Here is a 17,800-nt window from a genome sequence, read left to right as displayed (position 1 = left end):
TGTTAATCCAAGTTCTCCCCCACTGTGCAAGTGCAATAGATTTTTTTTAAATGGAAGTCAGGATGTATTTTTTAAACTCTGTTAAAACAATTTTGTTGGTTTCATTCTATTAAGGTGATTATGAATCTTGATTCTGTTGCTCATTGTTTAAGAGTCAGATTGGTTAAGTCTTTTTACATTTATTATATTTAGAATAAATGGACAGAAAACCTTTTGAGGTGGAATGGTAATATCATCTGAGTAGTAGGAGAAGCATAATTCTAGATTGTGATAACCACTGTCATAGGTATAGAATGTTTCTTGTTGACTATTTAATAACTACACTGTTTAAATACTAAAAATATTAACACTTAAAAGGTAAGTTTCTATCATCTGTAAAATGCAGTTATTTGCAATGTCATTTAGACCTTAACTTTAACTATATATTAAGGTTCATTCAACCCTTCCCCTTCCCAAACCTCTTATTTGTTGGAACCAAATAAATATTTCCTTTCTAAATAAATAAATCTATTTATAAAAAGTAAATTCGTAAATAAAATTTCTAGAAGTAAATGTTCTCTCACACACTGGGGATCCACCATAAAAGACTGTTCTCACAAACAGTTAAATCTTTGAGGGACTACCATAAGCCAACCACTTTACACAGGTTATCTCAGTTGATACTGTAAAGTAAGTACTATTATCACTTCTGTTTTATAGATTACAAAGCCAAGTTCACAGAGGTTCACTAATTTGCCCAAGGACATACAGCCAGTAAGAGGGAGCAAAAGGGCTAGTAGCAATGGAGGAAATGAGGACGACAAAGCCTTGATTTCAGAAGATCCTTTAAGAGAAACACAGATGCAGCTGGGCTATGCCTGGGCTCCCCCATCTTCCAGGGGACCTGACACAAAGACTTTGTCAGACAAGCACACAGAGGGGAAGATTTCACTTTATTGTTACATTAATCTCACAAATAAACTCAACACAGCCAGAAACACTGAGCAGATAAAGTGCCAATGCAGAGGCCTGGCAACAGAAGGAGGGAGGAATCCAGTTCGTCTCCTCCATGTGCCCAGCCTAGAAAGATATTTCTATTATACAAGAGTAAGGGCAGCTGACATACCAAGCAACCCATCTATAGACACTTTGAGCTAAGGAATAGAAAATCTTACCAGGTGGGGTCTGTGCAGGGCAAGGAAATAGAAAAGTCAGAAAACATTTTTTCCTCAAATATGTCAGGCATAGAAATACCAAACGACAAAGACTATTTTTCAAACTCCCTGTGTTTTATTTGGACATCTAATAAGGAATGAGAGGGTTACAGTTCTACAGGGTTACTTCTTGCTACCGCCTGTTTTCAGACCTGTGACCTGAGTAGACACTCTCTTCCCACACCTTCAATCAGAGGTACCAGAGAGAATTTTCTAGGATTCTGGGAAGAAGTGACCTTCCCTGCTTAGCTAGCCAGCCTCAGAAAAGTGGACCCAGTGCTTCCTCATGAATATCAAGGAGATATGGGCTATCAGAGTAATCAACCTGGAAGCATTTAAAGAAAATTAATGAGGCTCAAGACTTCCTATAATTACCTTTAGACATCTTTAGGTACCTCTATCAAGCCTGAGGTTTAAAGCACAATTATTCAGTTAGTGAATTCAAATGATCTGACTGCATGGAGTGAGATTATGATACCATAAGCTCAGATCACCCCAACTGTCTCTATTCCAAAACTGGAAAGTCACTGACTGATTTTCAGAGGCCAGAAAGATCACTAAAGGCCATCTGATCAACCCCCTGATGCCATATAATCCTGAACTCGAAGGGTCAAAATCAGTGGCATCTTTCTAACACCTGAGAATTCCTGGCCTCACTTGGTCCACAGGGAATCCAAATAAGGATAAACCAGGCCAAGGAACTTCTAACATGCCTCACTTGTGGCCAAGAGTCAAGGCTCAGAGTGGAACTTTCTACTAGGGAAGAGGTGAAGTATTTCAACTCAGTCCTAGGATGAGAAGCAGGCCAAAGTGGTTCCATGATAGGTAAGGGAGGAGAGTGGAGAGGCCTCAGTGGAAAGGTGCAGGTGCCCCCATGTAAGAAAATGGGGGTAGTTTGAGGGGGTACTGAAGGCTGGTAACATGGGATCACCCCTGCTGAGCTTCAGATGTGGCCTCCCCTACTGTGGCTGTGCTTAGTTTTCCATCTTGCTTTCTCTGTAGAGGCTGATAAGAAGGGGGCCTGGGGTGATGCAGTGACAACTGGCTACAGTATGGCTGCCTAGTTGTTCAAATGGGGGTCACGTCACCAAGTTCCTAGTCTTTAGGGAGCTTCTGAAAAGCTGAAAACATTCAGAGTTCCAAAGAGTTGTTTGATAGAGACAGTTGCTTAACGCTAGACAAGATTGTTGGTGGGATCTGGCAAAGTTTGAAGTAGGATCATTAAATATTCGAGGAACTGCTGCTATGAACCAAGGGTAGACTTGGGAATCTCTTAAAGGGACATCCACAGCTGGCTATTTTTCTGACTTCTCTGAGCACATCTCTGACCAAACTGAAGGGGAGATTCCATTACAGGTATCTATGTGCCCAACTGACACCCCAACAGAAAGGCTTCAAGAAACCCCATGACCTCTTTGAGAGGGGTCAGGAAACACTGAGGAGTCAGAAAAAGTTGTTGTGAACTCTTGGGCAGGCTCCTGCCCTGCCTCTTTCCTTATACCAGGACAGAACTGAAGAGCTTCCCAACCATCAATTCCCTGCCAGGAAGTTTCATTCCTGGCCCCCATCCCAGAAATGCTTCCCTAGGTAGGCTTTCCCACCAACTGATTCTATCCTTCTATTTTGGACCTGCTCTGGGTTTTTTCATCTCCTTTCCCCACTCCTGTTCCCAGCTACTTGAGTCTGATGCAGACAAATAACAGGCTAGGCAGAAATACTGACTGGATCTTGGGGTTATCAACATCTGACAATGATGCCCAGATTATTTACTGAAGCCTTCAATTCCATCTCAGAGAGTGGTTAATGTTCTTCTGTCTGTGAGTCCTTCCTCCTCCTCCCCTCCAAGACGTTCAAGGTGAGAAGCCACCTCATTCATCTTTATACCCATGGCTTTTAGGCACCAAGATAAGCACCTAAATGTGACAGTTTGGGTCAGGGGACTTCTAGTGGGCTTAGCACACAGGAGAGAGGGCTACCCAGATCCTCTGGCATCCATCCCCAAAGCATAGCCTTCTCCTACCCTGCCTTTTTACAAACCGCCCCCCCCCTTCATCCTCCTCTCAAGGCTTGACGCAACAAATGAGCATGAACATGGCCTTGGCCTTGGCTTGTCAGGTCTGAATTCTAGGTCCCCTCTGCCACTGACTCAGTATATGAGCTTAGACAATTCAATTGCCTCTCCAGACCTTTAAATGAAAGGGTTGGACTAGATGATTTCTTTGGGCTCTTTCAGATTAATTCATACTTGAGAAATCAATGAATGAATTAGAAGAAATTCTAATTCTGAGCCATAGGTACCCTGCATCTCTTTGAAATAGCTGAAAGGAGGTAAAGGTCAGACACTTTAACTACAGGAAAAGAAGCAAGTGTATCTATGGAGAAATAGAACCTGGCAGTCCCTATACTTGACTAATAAAAGCAATTTCCTTGAAGAAGCAGAGAAATAGGCCACAAGTGAGACCTGGCAGTGTCAAAAAGGTCTATAAATTAAGTGATCAAAGGAGTAAAAAACAATGGCTATAACCAGACAAGATCTCTAAGCACAGACTAAAATCTAGAGAGGTCTGGGTGGGAAGGACCCCCTGGAGCTTCTATTAGAGGGGAGGACTTGGTCCAAAGCAAGTTGCTACTGCATTTGGTTCAAACCCAGTTTTCTTAATCTGTCAACCTGGTATGTGTGCACACGTGCAGACATGCTGCAGGCTGTAGTTATGCTTCTGAAGTGCTGAAATGAGAAAGAAATAAAAGAAATGATACCAAATTCAAAGAAGTTAGACTGAAGGCAAGTACAATTTTAGTTTAAAAGCTACTCATCTTTCCCACCACTCTATGCAGTATCATCACTGCTCATTCTGAAATGTGGGCTATAGAGTTTTGTGGGATTGTGAACTCTGGGGGTGAGGAGGGGTATACTTGTGGTATGACCGAAGGTCAAAAGCAGGATACAACCCAATATCCTGTGTGAGAACCCCTCCAGTTAATGACCAATGGATTTTACTTGACCTGACCCATTTGGGCACTCACTTGTCTTCATTCAAGGAAACTGTTTCCTCAAAAGGGATTTCTTGCTTGTCTGTCTTCCCCATGATCAGCCGGTGCTTATCCAAGTTTATGATACACTGAAAACAAAGGAGAATCACTGGTTACCGTCAATGATCCCACTATGGGGTCTCCATGTAAGAGGACCCTTGCCTCAGAGAAGAAGTACCAATGGGAATGTAGAATCAATCCTACCTTCAGGGATCGGAGAGTCTGGAGACCAAGGGACAAGTTTTTCTCATTGTCCTCTAATAAAAAAAATTAAGATTTAACCATTTTCATGTTGGTTTAGAAGTCAGCCTTATCACCATTAGGTTCTATGCAACCTACCTTCCTTCCTTCCTTCCATCCATCCATCCATCCATCCAATAAACATCTGTTGAGCATTTATTATATTAAATAATTTTCCCAAATCATTATAGTTAAAAGGTGGGGCTTCCCTGGTGGCGCAGTGGTTGAGAATCTGCCTGCCAATGCAGGGAACACGGGTTCGAGCCCTGGTCTGGGAGGATCCCACATGCCGCGGAGCAACTGGGCCCGTGAGCCACAACTATTGAGCCTGAGCGTCTGGAGCCTCTGCTCCGAAACAAGAGAGGCCGCGATGGTGAGAGGCCCGCGCACCGCGATGAAGAGTGGCCCCCACTCGCCGCAACTGGAGAAAGCCCTCACACAGAAACGAAGACCCGACACAGCCAAAAATAAACATAATAAATAAATAATAAATAAAAAATTAAAAAAAAAAAAAGGTGATAGAGTCAAGATTCAAACTGAAGTCTTTTTAACTCTAAAGGACAAAGGCCTTTGGACAAAAACCAGGAACTTAGAGTACTCTAGAATAGAGTACATGAGGGAAAGTATAGGAGTTGGTGGGAAATTATGAAGGGATTTATGGCAAAGGAGTAAAAGGATCTTGCCCTCTACCTCCAACTAGCCCACAGAAAGCTCTCAGGGGCCATTTTTACTGGCACACAGAAATGTTTGTTTTCTTACCCCTTGAATTTTTTTATTCTCTCAGTGATTCTCAACATGTCTTGAATGTAGCTCAAGGCCCATCTGGTACTTCAGAAGGCAAAAACTGGGACAAGATTTATAGTACAAAAAAGTGGAAACCTGGGATTTTGAAGAAGTCAATATTTACAGGCATAAAATCCCATGAAGGTTTGGTGGAAGGAGGGAGAGGGTTTAACTTAGGGGTCCATGGGTCCAGTCCCCCATTCTACTCACCAACCACGGCTGCTGGGCAGTCCAGGTGGAGGGAGCCCAGTGTGATCACTAGGTGCTCAATCTGGCCCACTACTTTCAGATGTCGGGGTAGAGAAAGCTTCTCTCCTTCATGCTTGTGAGATCTGACATGCTCCTTGAGTCTGCACAAGAGAGGAAATACCAGAATCCCCTTGGCAGAAGTTTCTGGTGGAATCTGGCAATGCCTACCTTCTGACACACAGCTGGAATTTTCCAGAGATTTCCTGGGTTAATTTACCAAAATAAAATGCTAGTCTACACTTCTTGTTTCAGCACTTTATCCTAAACATGCCAGGAGATATAAAAAACTAAAGATTCAGCTCCTGTTCTCAAAAAGCTATGTCACTATCTGCACTGGTGGAATATGAGAGTTGACACACTCAGAGAACCCTTTTCTGCATCTCAACATCCCTACCTATGTGCAAGGCAATTTAGTTAACATATCCTTTTATCCATCTGTGGGTAACAGATCTCAGAGAAGGCAGGTAAATCCTAATTTTAGAAGATGCTTTGTTCAGTGTCTAATTTTCTCTTTGTCTATTTCAGTCTATCCTCATCATTTAGTCTTAGGCTATAAGGATGGTGGAGGCAGGTACTTATTTGTTAAGTGCATTGATGTTGGCATCAGCAAGGCATATTGTGGAGAAAGTCCTAATTAACTTAACTTGTCTATCTAGGGGAGGAAGGCAAGAACAGCACCAAGGTTTCACACAGTTATGTAAGCTGATTGGAACAGCTAGCACCGAGCTATTATGAGTTGGTGGATAAATACTTAATTATGGACTTTCTGTGCCAATACTTCTGCTTTACTCCATTTCCTCTCTTCTGGTGTTATACCCCATCCAAAAGAAAAATAATTGCAATTTTACAGACGGTTATTAATTCCTCCGGAATCATGGCAGTCTTCTGCCTAATTATGCACCAGGACATTATTAGTCTTTCTGGAAACATCATGTTGCACTATAGCTCATCTCTTCACCACATAAAAAGCTCAGGATTCTTCTCATAGGAGCACTTGTGTCCTTGCACTCCCCCCCCACCCCACCCCATCCACCGCCCTAAACAACAATGCACAAAACCCATAGAGCCAGCTTCAAAGAGTCACAGTGGTGGTGAGGGGCGAGGAGAAGTTAGAAATGAGAAGGAACAGAACATGTGGCAGAGGTCACTGATTATACAAATCAAGACTTGTGCAAGCCCTGCCTAAGAATAGGGATATTTTGAAAGTAGCTTAAAATGGGCCATTATATCTACCCTAGTGATTGTTTCAATACAGAGATTTAGGCTGGGGAATGCTTTGTTGTACTTAGGGCTAGAGAAGTGGAAAAGGATATTGGGTTGATCCTCCCATTTCTGGGCTAGATCTCAGGGCCCATCTAGTACTTTGGAGGAAAGAGAAGGAAGAAGAAAGGAAATAAAAGTACAGATTGAGTGAAAAGGAGGAAAGATACAAAATGGCTTTCTCTGACTAAAAAAGAGGGAGAACCCAATTCCAGCTGTTAAAGAACTGAAGATATTCAATATATGAGATGTCTGCCTCACACCCAGTCCCCAGCAGGGGCAGCAGTAAGATCTGATTTTACCTGTTATTTGCAGGGAGGAAAGGTACTAATCACCCCTGTGATGGTTCAGGCCCAACAGCAATAGCAGCTCTATTCCACGGTCTCACTGATGCTTCTTGGGACAGGCAGTGTGGTCTCCAGAAGGACCCCAAGTAAGCTAAGGCCAACCACATCCCTGATTTTACTTCTCTGGGGTACACCAGCAGGGCAGATCCTTCTAACTTGTTGTCTGGGCAGGGCACAAATCAGGATCAGGGCATGGCATGCAATGAGCCAAGGATCTCATACTTTCTCATTCCAGAGCCCAAAGGTCTTTGCTCAAAACTTAATTGGTGGGAGTTAATGGAAAGCCTGGACTTCAAAATAAATTTAAGCAAAGAGTGTATTAGCATCTGACTTCTAGCACAAGTGGCTACTTACCCCAGTCTGTCCACACAGGCTGAAGAGATGAGATTATACTGACAGCCTGTGTCAACCAAGGCTTTCACATCCTTTCCAGCACACTGTGGAGAGGAAAACATACTGTTCAATAGGAGCCAGAGAAGCAAAAGGGAAGGGAGATCCAAAGAGCAAGCAGCAGATGTCATATGAAAGGCAGGGTTGGAGAGCATCCTCACAATTATGGGTTGGCAGTGTCCCATCTTTATCCATTGTTGAGTCTCCTTTGAGGGGTTCTTTTTCCTGCTGAATCTAGAGCTTACAGAGGATCCCAAAGGACTTTGGGTATTTCATTCTATACACCAAGTGGCTCTTAATTTTGTGTGTGTGTGTGTGTGTGTGTGTGTGTGTGTGTGTGTGTGTGTGTGTGTGTGTATCACATACTCCTTTGCAAATCTGATGAAACATTTAGTCCTTTTCCCCACAAAGATGCACATGCATACAAATTACTGCATATATTTCCAGTGTTGCATGGAGTGCCCCCCTTAAAACTCATTTATGAATTCCATGATAAGACCTACATTCTCTACAATTTGGAGAAGAGGGCCCCATTATTGGGATAATGGGCCCAAATCCTATTCTCCAGAAAACCTGGAAAAGCTATTCTCAGAACATTACCTGGCAAGAAACCAAAATCATGTCATCATCCTCAGACTTCTTTAGCCCCTCAGACTTGGCATGATTGAGTTTGTTGGTCTTGGAGGCCCAAGGGACACGACTGCTTCGGAGCTTTGACAGGTTGGTTTCCATGAGACGCCTCTGCAGAATGTTATGAGGTTGCTTGAGGAAAAGAAAGCAGAGGCTTCTTAATGACAGGTCATTTCCCCCTTCTCTCATTGTCCCCCAGGTGCTGCAGAAATAATGAAGGAGCTGCCCATAACTGAGCTCCATCTTTGCTTCTTATTTATTCTTCCTTCAAGTAGGGACTTCGTGGGTATTATCAGAGCAGGAACTATAAACCAATTTGCAGTAGGCAACCCTGAGTGAATGAAAGAGCAATGTGGGACCCTGGGAAATGCGGACAGGGCTGATAGTCCATGGCTAAAGAGAACTAAGGGACCCTTGTGATTTGTACTACCTGGGCTTTCTGCTTTCCCTTCCCTTACAAGGGCATTTCAGGAGGAAAGTGGCCATAGTCTATGTGGAATAAATGTATCTTTCCAGGGGACTTATAGAAAGGGAAGCTAATTCTCACAGGCCAAAGAAACCTTCTTAGCACTGGTTTTCAGTAGTTCTGCGTACTTCTATTTCAAGTCTCACTCCCTCACAGTATTATCCTTTGGACCCAAATACATGTGCCTTGGTGACTTGGCTCTCCTGTGGGCTGAGTTATCCATGGGTGGATGAGATAGGAAGACAGGGATTCATACCTGCTGCATAACCCTCTTAGGAGACACACTTTAGAACCTGGCAGATCCCAGAGGAATCATCCTTACTGTTATCCTCTGGACCTCAAGGAGCATAAGGCTCCTCCTGCCATGTGCTTGTCATCCATTCCCGCTCTCTTCAATGGGCCAAAAGTGGAGTATAAAAGGGACAGAAACTGACCAAGAAGCAGGGGACTTAATTAGACCTTATATCTGTGCCAGGATACCTAAGGTTAGGGAGAAGAATGAGGAATATGAAATCAAGTCTGCTCTTTGATAGAGCTTAGGAGAGTTACTAGGGCAGATATATCTATGCTCTATTGTTTCTACTCAAAGTGGCCTCCAGGAAGTGTAAGCCACCTCTTAAAGTCATTTGACCTGAGAAATTTCTATACAAAAGCATATTATTCCTAGTTTACAATAATATTAAAAATTCCTCAAAGGATGGAGTCTAACCCCAAGTTTCTATGTGACACATACTAGATGGCATTCCAATTCTAGGGGGGAAGAGAGTTACTCCTAGAAGTCCAGAGCCTAGAACCTTCCCCAGGAAGGGGGTAGAAGTGCAGGAGGTCTTCATTTCCACCATATTACAGATTTCTGAGGAAGAATGGAGTCAGAGCCATGACTCGCTGTAACCCTGGTGAGGCGAAGAAATGGTTTCCCAAAATACACTGATTCTTGGCAAGGCAGATTTTAAATTAGTATCCTTGGGAAAAGGAGAGAGAGGGGCATTTAAAAGAAAATGAGAGCTTCTTAACTTGACAAGGAGCTGGAGGAAGTGCTAACTCTGATTTCCTGATTGGACCCTGGGAGAATGCTTTGCTCCTCAAAAGAAACAGAAATTCTTCATTCTTATCTCTCTCACTAATAAGCCTAGATTCATACTAAAGCAGGTGTTTGTTTCTGTCAGGTCCATGCTTAGCATGACCAACTCAGATAAGCTGGATTTGTAGAACTGAAGACTGGAAGGGACTTCAAAGGCCATCTGAACAAAGCCCTCCTAACCTAAAGTTCGAGGCTTTCCTTCTACAGTGGTCTCGCCCAACACCACTTTACCTGGTTATTCTGAATCTTGAGAGGAGTCTAATCATCACTGGACAGATCAGGCAAACAAGGAAGGTTCTGAAATCGTTTTCCTTGAAGTCATCTCTCTTTGAATTTTCCTACTCTACCCTTTCTCCACAGGCTATACACATACTCAAAGTTCTCCCACACTGGGAAGAAAACTCCTCCACAAACCCTCAGACCCTGCCTCCTCAGTGCCACGTCCTAATCACAACCCTGCCTTAAACGGTCTTAAAAAACGGTCGAAATCACTAGTCTATTTCCTGACATCCTATATTTTCTTCACTAAAATCACTTCTGATCCCACAACACCAATAACGATCTCCTAATTTCCAAATCCGACAGACATATTTCAGCCTTCATTTTACTTGACTTCTCTAGGGCGTTCGGCCCTGCTGACTATTCCTTTATTTAGTAACCCAAAAAAGGTTCAAACATAATACATCTTCAATATAAAATATTCAAATGTCACTTTAGTATATACAATTAAAAGGGAAAGTCTCTGCAACCCTTCAAACCTTCTCAGTTCTACTCCCTACAAAGAACAACCATTAAATTTAGAAGTATATCCTTCCAAAAATTTTAATACATCTACAAACATAAATAAAAACAGGATCATACTGTAACACTCTTCTAAATTTTTAAATTTTTGTTTAATATATGAAAGGCATTTTTCTATGTCAGTACATATAATTCTTTTCATTCATTTTTATAACTAGGAGTCTTCATAGTATAGTTCGGGAGTTGAAAATTCACAGCCAATAAACTCATATGAACCTCAGAGATGCTTTTCTGTAGCCATTTAATTATGCCCTTATGTTTGTTTGTTTGTTTTTTTGGCCACACCACATGGCGTATGGGCTCTTAGTTCCCTGACCAAGGATCAAACCTGCACCCTCCGCACTGGAAGTGTGGAGTCTTAACCACTGGACCACCAGGGAAGTCCCTGCCCTCATGTTTTAAATGACAACGTAACTGCACATTTACCTCTGCTCCCAACGAAAATTTCACTAAAATGATAGTCAAGGAACAAGAAAGGCCTAAACCTACAAGAACAAAGAGAATAGTAAAGTAAGCAACAACAATAACAAAAAAAGAGATTTTGACAAAATTTTGGAATCTAAAAAGCAGACGAAAAACTGGTAACTGACCTAGACTAGAGAAAGCTAAGTGCCTCACACCATTTTACTTCATGGAACACTGGAGTCACGGAGACTGCCAGTTGCTAATTAAAATCCATGATCTCCTCTTCTTTCTGGACAGATACCTAGATTATGTTTCCCAGCCTTCCTTGTAGTTAGGCAAGGCCATATGACTGAGTTTGGCAAACAGAATGTGAGTAGAAGTGACACACTAGGCCTGACCTGTAAACCTCTCCTGTGTACACTCCTCCATATTCTTTTCCACTTGTGACGGGCTGGAATGGAGATGACCCTTAGGGTAACCTTCCTGGAGGTAACATGTTGAAGACAGAAGAGCCACTCACTGTCAGCCTGGGTCCCTAAATGACTACATGGAAGAGGGCTGTCTTGTTGACCTTTCCACTAGAACTGTTACCTAAGAAAAAATAAACTATTATATTTGAACTATTTTATATTTGGGGGTCTAGCTGTAAAAGCAGTTTTCCTACTTAAACTAAAACCCTGGAAAAGCTGAGGAATTAGAGGTATTAGAACCTCTACAAATGGAGGGTATGATTAGGGTTGGAAAGAGATTAGTATAAAGCCTGCATAAGACCCCTACTTGATCCAGACAACTGGGAAGAATGCCAAAACTTTATTCTTTTTGTAAGAGTAAATCAAAAGACTCTGGTTGGTTGACAGTTTGGCTAGGCTTAGAACAGATTCCTACAGCAGCTAAGAATGAGGGTGGAGTGCCATACTATACCAGAACTGAAGAATATGAGTTGAAGGGCTCACATGGAGCCTTGCATAATGAAAGATAAAAGACCCAAACCAAGATTTCACATCATCAAGAATTTCTGGAATATCATGGATGACAAAGATTCCAAAAGTTTCCAAAGAGAAAAAGATGATTTCAAATACAAAGGATTAGGAACCAGAATTACATAGGACTATTCAGTGGTAATAATGGAAGCTAAAAGACAATGGAATGATACTTTTAACAAATCTGACAGCACATAATTTCTAAACCTAGCCAAGCTATCAATTAAGACTCAGGAAAGTTATTTCCCAAGAATCCTTAAAGCAGCTTCTGAAGGATATACTCCACAAAAGCAAGGGAAACCAACAAACAAAGAAAAAGCATAGGATCCAAGAAATAGAGTATACAATAGAGAAGAGAAACAAGGGAAATTCTGAAAATGGTGTTGAAGGAAAAGTCCAGGATATTGGCTGTGTAGTGGGCTTTGAGAGCAACCAGTCCAAAATGAAATGGGAGGATAGAGCACTCCAGGAAGGATGTCTCCAAGAAAAAAAAAAAAAGAACCTGCTAGATCATCTGCAGTTTTAAGGTACTTGGAGGAGATTTAAATTTTATATAGAAAATTAAACAAAGGGAAAAAACTAGGCAATTATTAATTTTGATAAAAATAAATATTTGTATGAGAAAGGAAACATAATTATGGTATAGTATTTGACTCAGCTGTGAATAATATGAATATAGTCATAATAATGTAAGCAGTAAATGCTGATTTGACCCCAAATAGCTATTTAATTGTTATTAACATATTACAATATTAATATAGTAGGAGAGGGGACATGATGGGAAGGTATAAGATAATTAAGGAACAGTTTAAGTTTTTTTAAGTTTTAAATTATATACATGTTTTTTTTGATAAAAAGTAAATTTTAAAAATATACCCTATACATTAAGAAAGCATACAGCCATAAGAAAAGCCAACTTATGATGGCTTAAATGGAGGTGTATTTTTTTCTCACATAACAAGAAGATTGGAGGTAGGCAGCTGCTGGCATTAATTCAGCAGCTTAACAACTTCAGGGCTACTGTTTCCGTAATTCTCTTGGATACTCCCTCATGGTCATATGATGGGTGCCCCAGCTCCAGGCATTACATCCACATCTAAGGAAGGAGGAAGGGATTCTGTGCCATCTATCCTTTTTATCAGGAAAGCAAAAGCTTTCCCAGAAGTTCCCTCAGCAGTCTTCTGCCTATATCTTCTTGGTCAGAATTCCCACAGCCACTTCTAACTGCAAGGGGGTTTGGATGAATTTAGCTTCTGTGTAGAAGAGTCAGGTAGATAGAAAAGGGCTGAAAATGGGTGATGATTTAGCCAACTAACAGTGTCTGCCAAATCATGCAAAAACTGAAGTGTGTGTACATGTGTGCACATGCACATACATGTGTGCACACACACGTACATGCACACATCAACAATGTAACTTAGGCAGATGTAATGTCAGGTTACCCCATAACCAACCACCTTAGAACCTATTTTTTTTACATCTGCCCTACTTTATGCATTTTAAAATAGCACATCATCTATAGACCTATGAGTCTGTGGTACAAACATACCTCAATTTACTTAACTACTAATGGACATGTAGATTATTTCTACATGTTTGCCATTAGAAACAATGCTTCAATAAACTCAACATTCCATTTTTTTGTAACTCTCCTCCACTGGCTTCTGAAACCACTTTTCTGTCTATTCTGCATCTGTCTCATTTATTGGCTCCTTTGCCTCTGCTCATTTCCAAAATGTTAGTGTTCCTTGTTGCTCTATCTTAGGTCCCTTCCTCACTCTACAAAACCTTTTAGGGCAATCTTATCTGCTTTCATTGTATAAATTACTACCCTTATGATGAAGACTCCATCTCATGCCCAGCCCTCACTTCTGAGTTTCAGACCCATAGAACCAACTGCCTCTTTGAACTTCTCCACTTAGACACCCCACAGGCACTTTCAAACTTAACTTGTCCCACTGACTTTCCCACAAAACTTGTACTTTCTCCAGTATTCTCCATCTTGGTGAGTGAAATTCTGCCTCTTTAACACCTTGTAGTTTCCTCTCCATTTCTGCTGTTATTGCTAAGTTCAAATAATCTCCTAAAACATTATGTTCATGGTCTCCTTCCCCTACAGTGGCTCCCTTTCCAGCTGTATCAAACACAAAATACTCAATTTAGCATTTAAGATCTTCCACTAATTCATCCTCCTTCCCAGTCTTATCTTTAATCCTCCATGAAGGCGTTCTACTTTAGCAAAAGGAGCACTTATCACATACTACCTTGGGCAAATCACTAATCTCTCTAAGCATTACTTTTCTCTCAGTCTCACCTTCTTCATCAGTAATAAAAGAGGTTTGAGCTCCAAAGTCCTGTTCTATTTTAACATTCTGGATTATTCCCTTTACACCAACCTGGTAAAATGGCATCACTACACGCCCATCCATTCTTGATTCTTTTCTTTTCCTAAACTTCCATCCCAAGTATAGATAGTCCCCAACGTACAATGGTTCAACTTATGATTTTTCGACTTTGTGATGGTGCAAAAGTAATACACGTTCAGTAAAAACTGTACTTTGAATTCTGATCCTTTCCCAGGCTGGTGATACGCAGCACAACACTCTCTCATGATGCTGGCAGAGGCAGCAAGCTGCAGCTCCCAGTTAGCCTCATGATCACGAGGGCAAACAACTGATACACTTACAACTATTCTGTACCCATACAACCATTCTGTTTTTTCACTTTCTATACGGTATTCAATAAATTAGATGAGATATTCAACACTTCATTATAAAATAGGCTTTGTGTCAGATGATTTTGCCCAACTGCAGGGTAATATAAGTGTTCTGAGCACTTTTTAGATAGGCTAGGCTAAAATACAATGTTCAGTAGGTTAGGTATATTAAATGCATTTTCAACTTAACAATATTTTCACCTTACAGTGTGTTTATCAGGATGTAACCCCATCGTAGGTCGAGGAAGATCTGTACTGTTGCTACTTCCTCCAAAACTTATCTGGTATCGATCTACTTCTCCTCATCTTTACTGCTTCCAATCTAATACAAGCCACCATCATCTCTTATCTGTGCTACAACAGCCTCCTAACTTGTCTTCCACCTCTTCCTTCACCCTTCTCCAAATCATTCTCTACACAGCAACCAGAGTAAGCTTCTAAAATTATAAGTGAGATAATACATTCCCTTACTCAAAAGACCTTCAATGGCTTCTCATTGTTCTTCAGACAAAATTCAAACTTCCTACCACGGTCTATAGGGCTCTGTGCCATCTGGTCCCTGTCTATCTTTCGAACCTCCACATACCTACCATATACACACCACTCTACCCTTTATTCATCCACACCTCCTTACTCAAAAACTCTTTCCCATTCTAATGCTCTTGTACCTGCCATTCCCTCTGCCTGAAATGTTTTCCCCTAATATTTCAAATAGGTAGCTTGATCTCATCTTTCAAGTCTCAGCTCAAATATCACTTCCTCAAAAACATCTTCCCTGACCATACTATTTAAAGTAGGCACTCCACTTCTTTAGTTACTAACATATCCCACTATTCCTTTCAGAGTAATTATAAGTCCAGAATTATTTTGCTTATCTAGTTGTTTATTATTTCACTCCCCCACTAGAGTGTTAATTTCACAAGGGCAAGGACCTTCATTGTCTTGATCACAGCTATATCCCCAGCTCTTAGCATAATACCAAATGAATAAATCTCTACACTTTACTTCTTCAAAAAGCCTTTCTTGATTAATATCATCCAGTTCTTTCCTTCAGAATCCCTTCAGTACTCGTACATTACATAGTTTGTACTACTTGCATTCCCATTCCTTGACTGTTGCTTTGTAAATATGCTTAAGTGGTTTATTTTTCTGTTTATTGAAATATTGCCTTTCCAAGGGCTATCTTCTACTTTCCAGGTGTACTTCAAGATACACAGTATTAGTTAGATAGGTGCTGCAGGTACTCTGGTGGCCTTTTGGACATAGCTATGTCATCTTCCTGACATGGATCCTGCTTTATGCTTTAGCTCAACAAGGCAACACTAAGCAGTCACAGGTTCTCTACTGTTCCTGCAGTGTGGCTGCTAAACCCTAACCAGCATTTAGGCATCTAAATCCTAAGCGGGCAAACTCAAATGTGCTGCTTTTATCACCATCGGGAGCTTCTGAAAGAAATGGGCACAGTGGGCAATGCTGTATTCCAGGTAGACATAGCTGAGGTTCCTCAATCTAGAACCCAGTCTGATTAAATATCTCTTCTAACCAGGCTGTAAAGTGGGAAGAAAAGTGAGGTGAGAGGAAACAGGCTATACTGCAGGATACCACAGAATCATGATTTGAGCAAGAACTTCTAAGGCCACCTTCTCAATCCCTTTACCTACGCTGCATTGAATCCAGACAGAATCAAACTAATAGATTTCTGTGGTCCACAGAATGGATCAGACTGGAAAATAGGAGAAATTATAGAAGTCTGCTTTCTTTGTAGCATTTACTCTCAGAGGAGAAACCCAAGGTTTCTAGCTTCCAATAGAACTACAACTAGAACCACTTAGAAATAGGGGTCAGCAAATATGGCCCACAAGCCAAACCCAGCCTGCTGCCCATTTCTGTAAATAAAGTTTTATAAGAACACAATCAGCCCCATTTGTTTATTGCCTATGGCTGTTTTGCATTACAACAGCACAGCTGAGTAGTTGAGACAGAGACTGGCCTGCAAAGCCAAAAACAATTACTATCTGCTCCGTTACAGAAAAAGTTTGCCAACCCTTGACTTAGAGTATTGTTTAAACTATATATGCTTTGGAGTCAGACAGAGCTGAGTTCAAGTTAGTAACCACCTTGCAGAGCTTTTGGGAGGACGAAATGAGATGGTTTTTACAAAGCATTTAATACCGTGTCGGGTATAAAGTAAGCACTCAAATTTTAATAATTATATGTATGTGTACATATGTATTTTAAATTCTCATGCTCGGCTTAAAATTGAAGCTGACTACCATTCACTTCCTTTTTCTTAAAAGGGCATGAAATCATCTTACTCCACTTTCGTCCTCATGTACAGTTTGTAGACAGACATGGGCTCCTGATTGACTCTCACTTCAAGCCCAATATACACATCTCTGTCTGGTCTTGGAAGTCTAAAAGGGCACTAATATCTGTGCCTTCTCTTCTTTATTTGCTAGCTGAATATACAACACGTGACCCTTTCTACACCACAGGAACATAGACAGATTGTCCTTAGGTTTACTGCTGCTCAAAATCACATGGAATCTACCTAAGGCAGTCTGTCACATTGCCCCAGGACTTCTGTGTTCTGTCTCTTTGCCTTTGCCTTATGACCCAACAGACATGTTATTTCAAAGAGAACAGCCTTATTCCTGATTGTTACCTGCTGGTGTGAGATGGTGGTTTCTCAACCGCCCATGGCAGACTGCATTTTTGTTATAAAGGATTCACACAAGAGCAGGGAATTCAACCAGATAACCTGTAAAGTTCTTCTTACGCTGAGGTTCTATAGGGCACACTCAAAGCAGCCTCCTCTCCATATAATCTCTTAGTCAGTTGACTCACCAGGGAATGATGAAACTCTAGTCGGATGTTGGTCACCATCACTATTGTCGCACCAGACCAGAGTAATCACTGCTTCCACTGAACTCCTCCAGCGCTTATTGACTATAATATCTTGACAACTACCATAGGCTTCCTGGTGGTATTACTTACATTTTCATGGAACTATCTATTCAACATCTACAACTGAATAGCTAATAGACATCCTAAACTTAACTTCTTCAAGAATCAAATTCCTGATTCTTATTCCCTATCCCTAACCCACTCCTCTTGTATTCTTAGCCATCTCAGTAAATGAGAAACTTTATTCTTCCCATTGCTAGATCAAAAACCTTGAGGTCATTCTTGACTACTCTTTCTTTCAGATCCTTAATCCAATCTCTCA

General features: G+C 41.2%; 1 protein-coding gene across 3 annotated transcripts in view; it reads right to left on the bottom strand.

The window, feature by feature from the left end:
* Positions 1–913: 913 nt before the first annotated feature.
* The window catches only part of NRIP3 (nuclear receptor interacting protein 3), a 41,446-nt gene continuing 24,559 nt past the window's right edge, over positions 914–17,800 (bottom strand). For all 3 annotated transcript variants that reach the window (XM_082341641.1, XM_082341642.1, XM_082341643.1), the window contains 6 exons: positions 8,093–8,254; positions 7,457–7,539; positions 5,457–5,596; positions 4,428–4,480; positions 4,218–4,312; positions 914–3,918 (listed from right to left, as the gene is read on the bottom strand). In XM_082341641.1, the coding sequence (XP_082197767.1) occupies positions 3,903–3,918; positions 4,218–4,312; positions 4,428–4,480; positions 5,457–5,596; positions 7,457–7,539; positions 8,093–8,254 (549 nt within the window). In that variant the 3' untranslated portion in view covers positions 914–3,902. The remainder of the gene's footprint in view (positions 3,919–4,217; positions 4,313–4,427; positions 4,481–5,456; positions 5,597–7,456; positions 7,540–8,092; positions 8,255–17,800) is intronic.

Source organism: Balaenoptera borealis (genome assembly GCF_965194805.1).
Source record: "Balaenoptera borealis genome assembly, chromosome: 11".
Taxonomy (NCBI): Eukaryota; Metazoa; Chordata; class Mammalia; order Artiodactyla; family Balaenopteridae; genus Balaenoptera; species Balaenoptera borealis.
The sequence above is the reverse complement of the archived record's forward strand: the minus strand, read 5'-3'. Positions and strand labels throughout refer to the sequence as shown.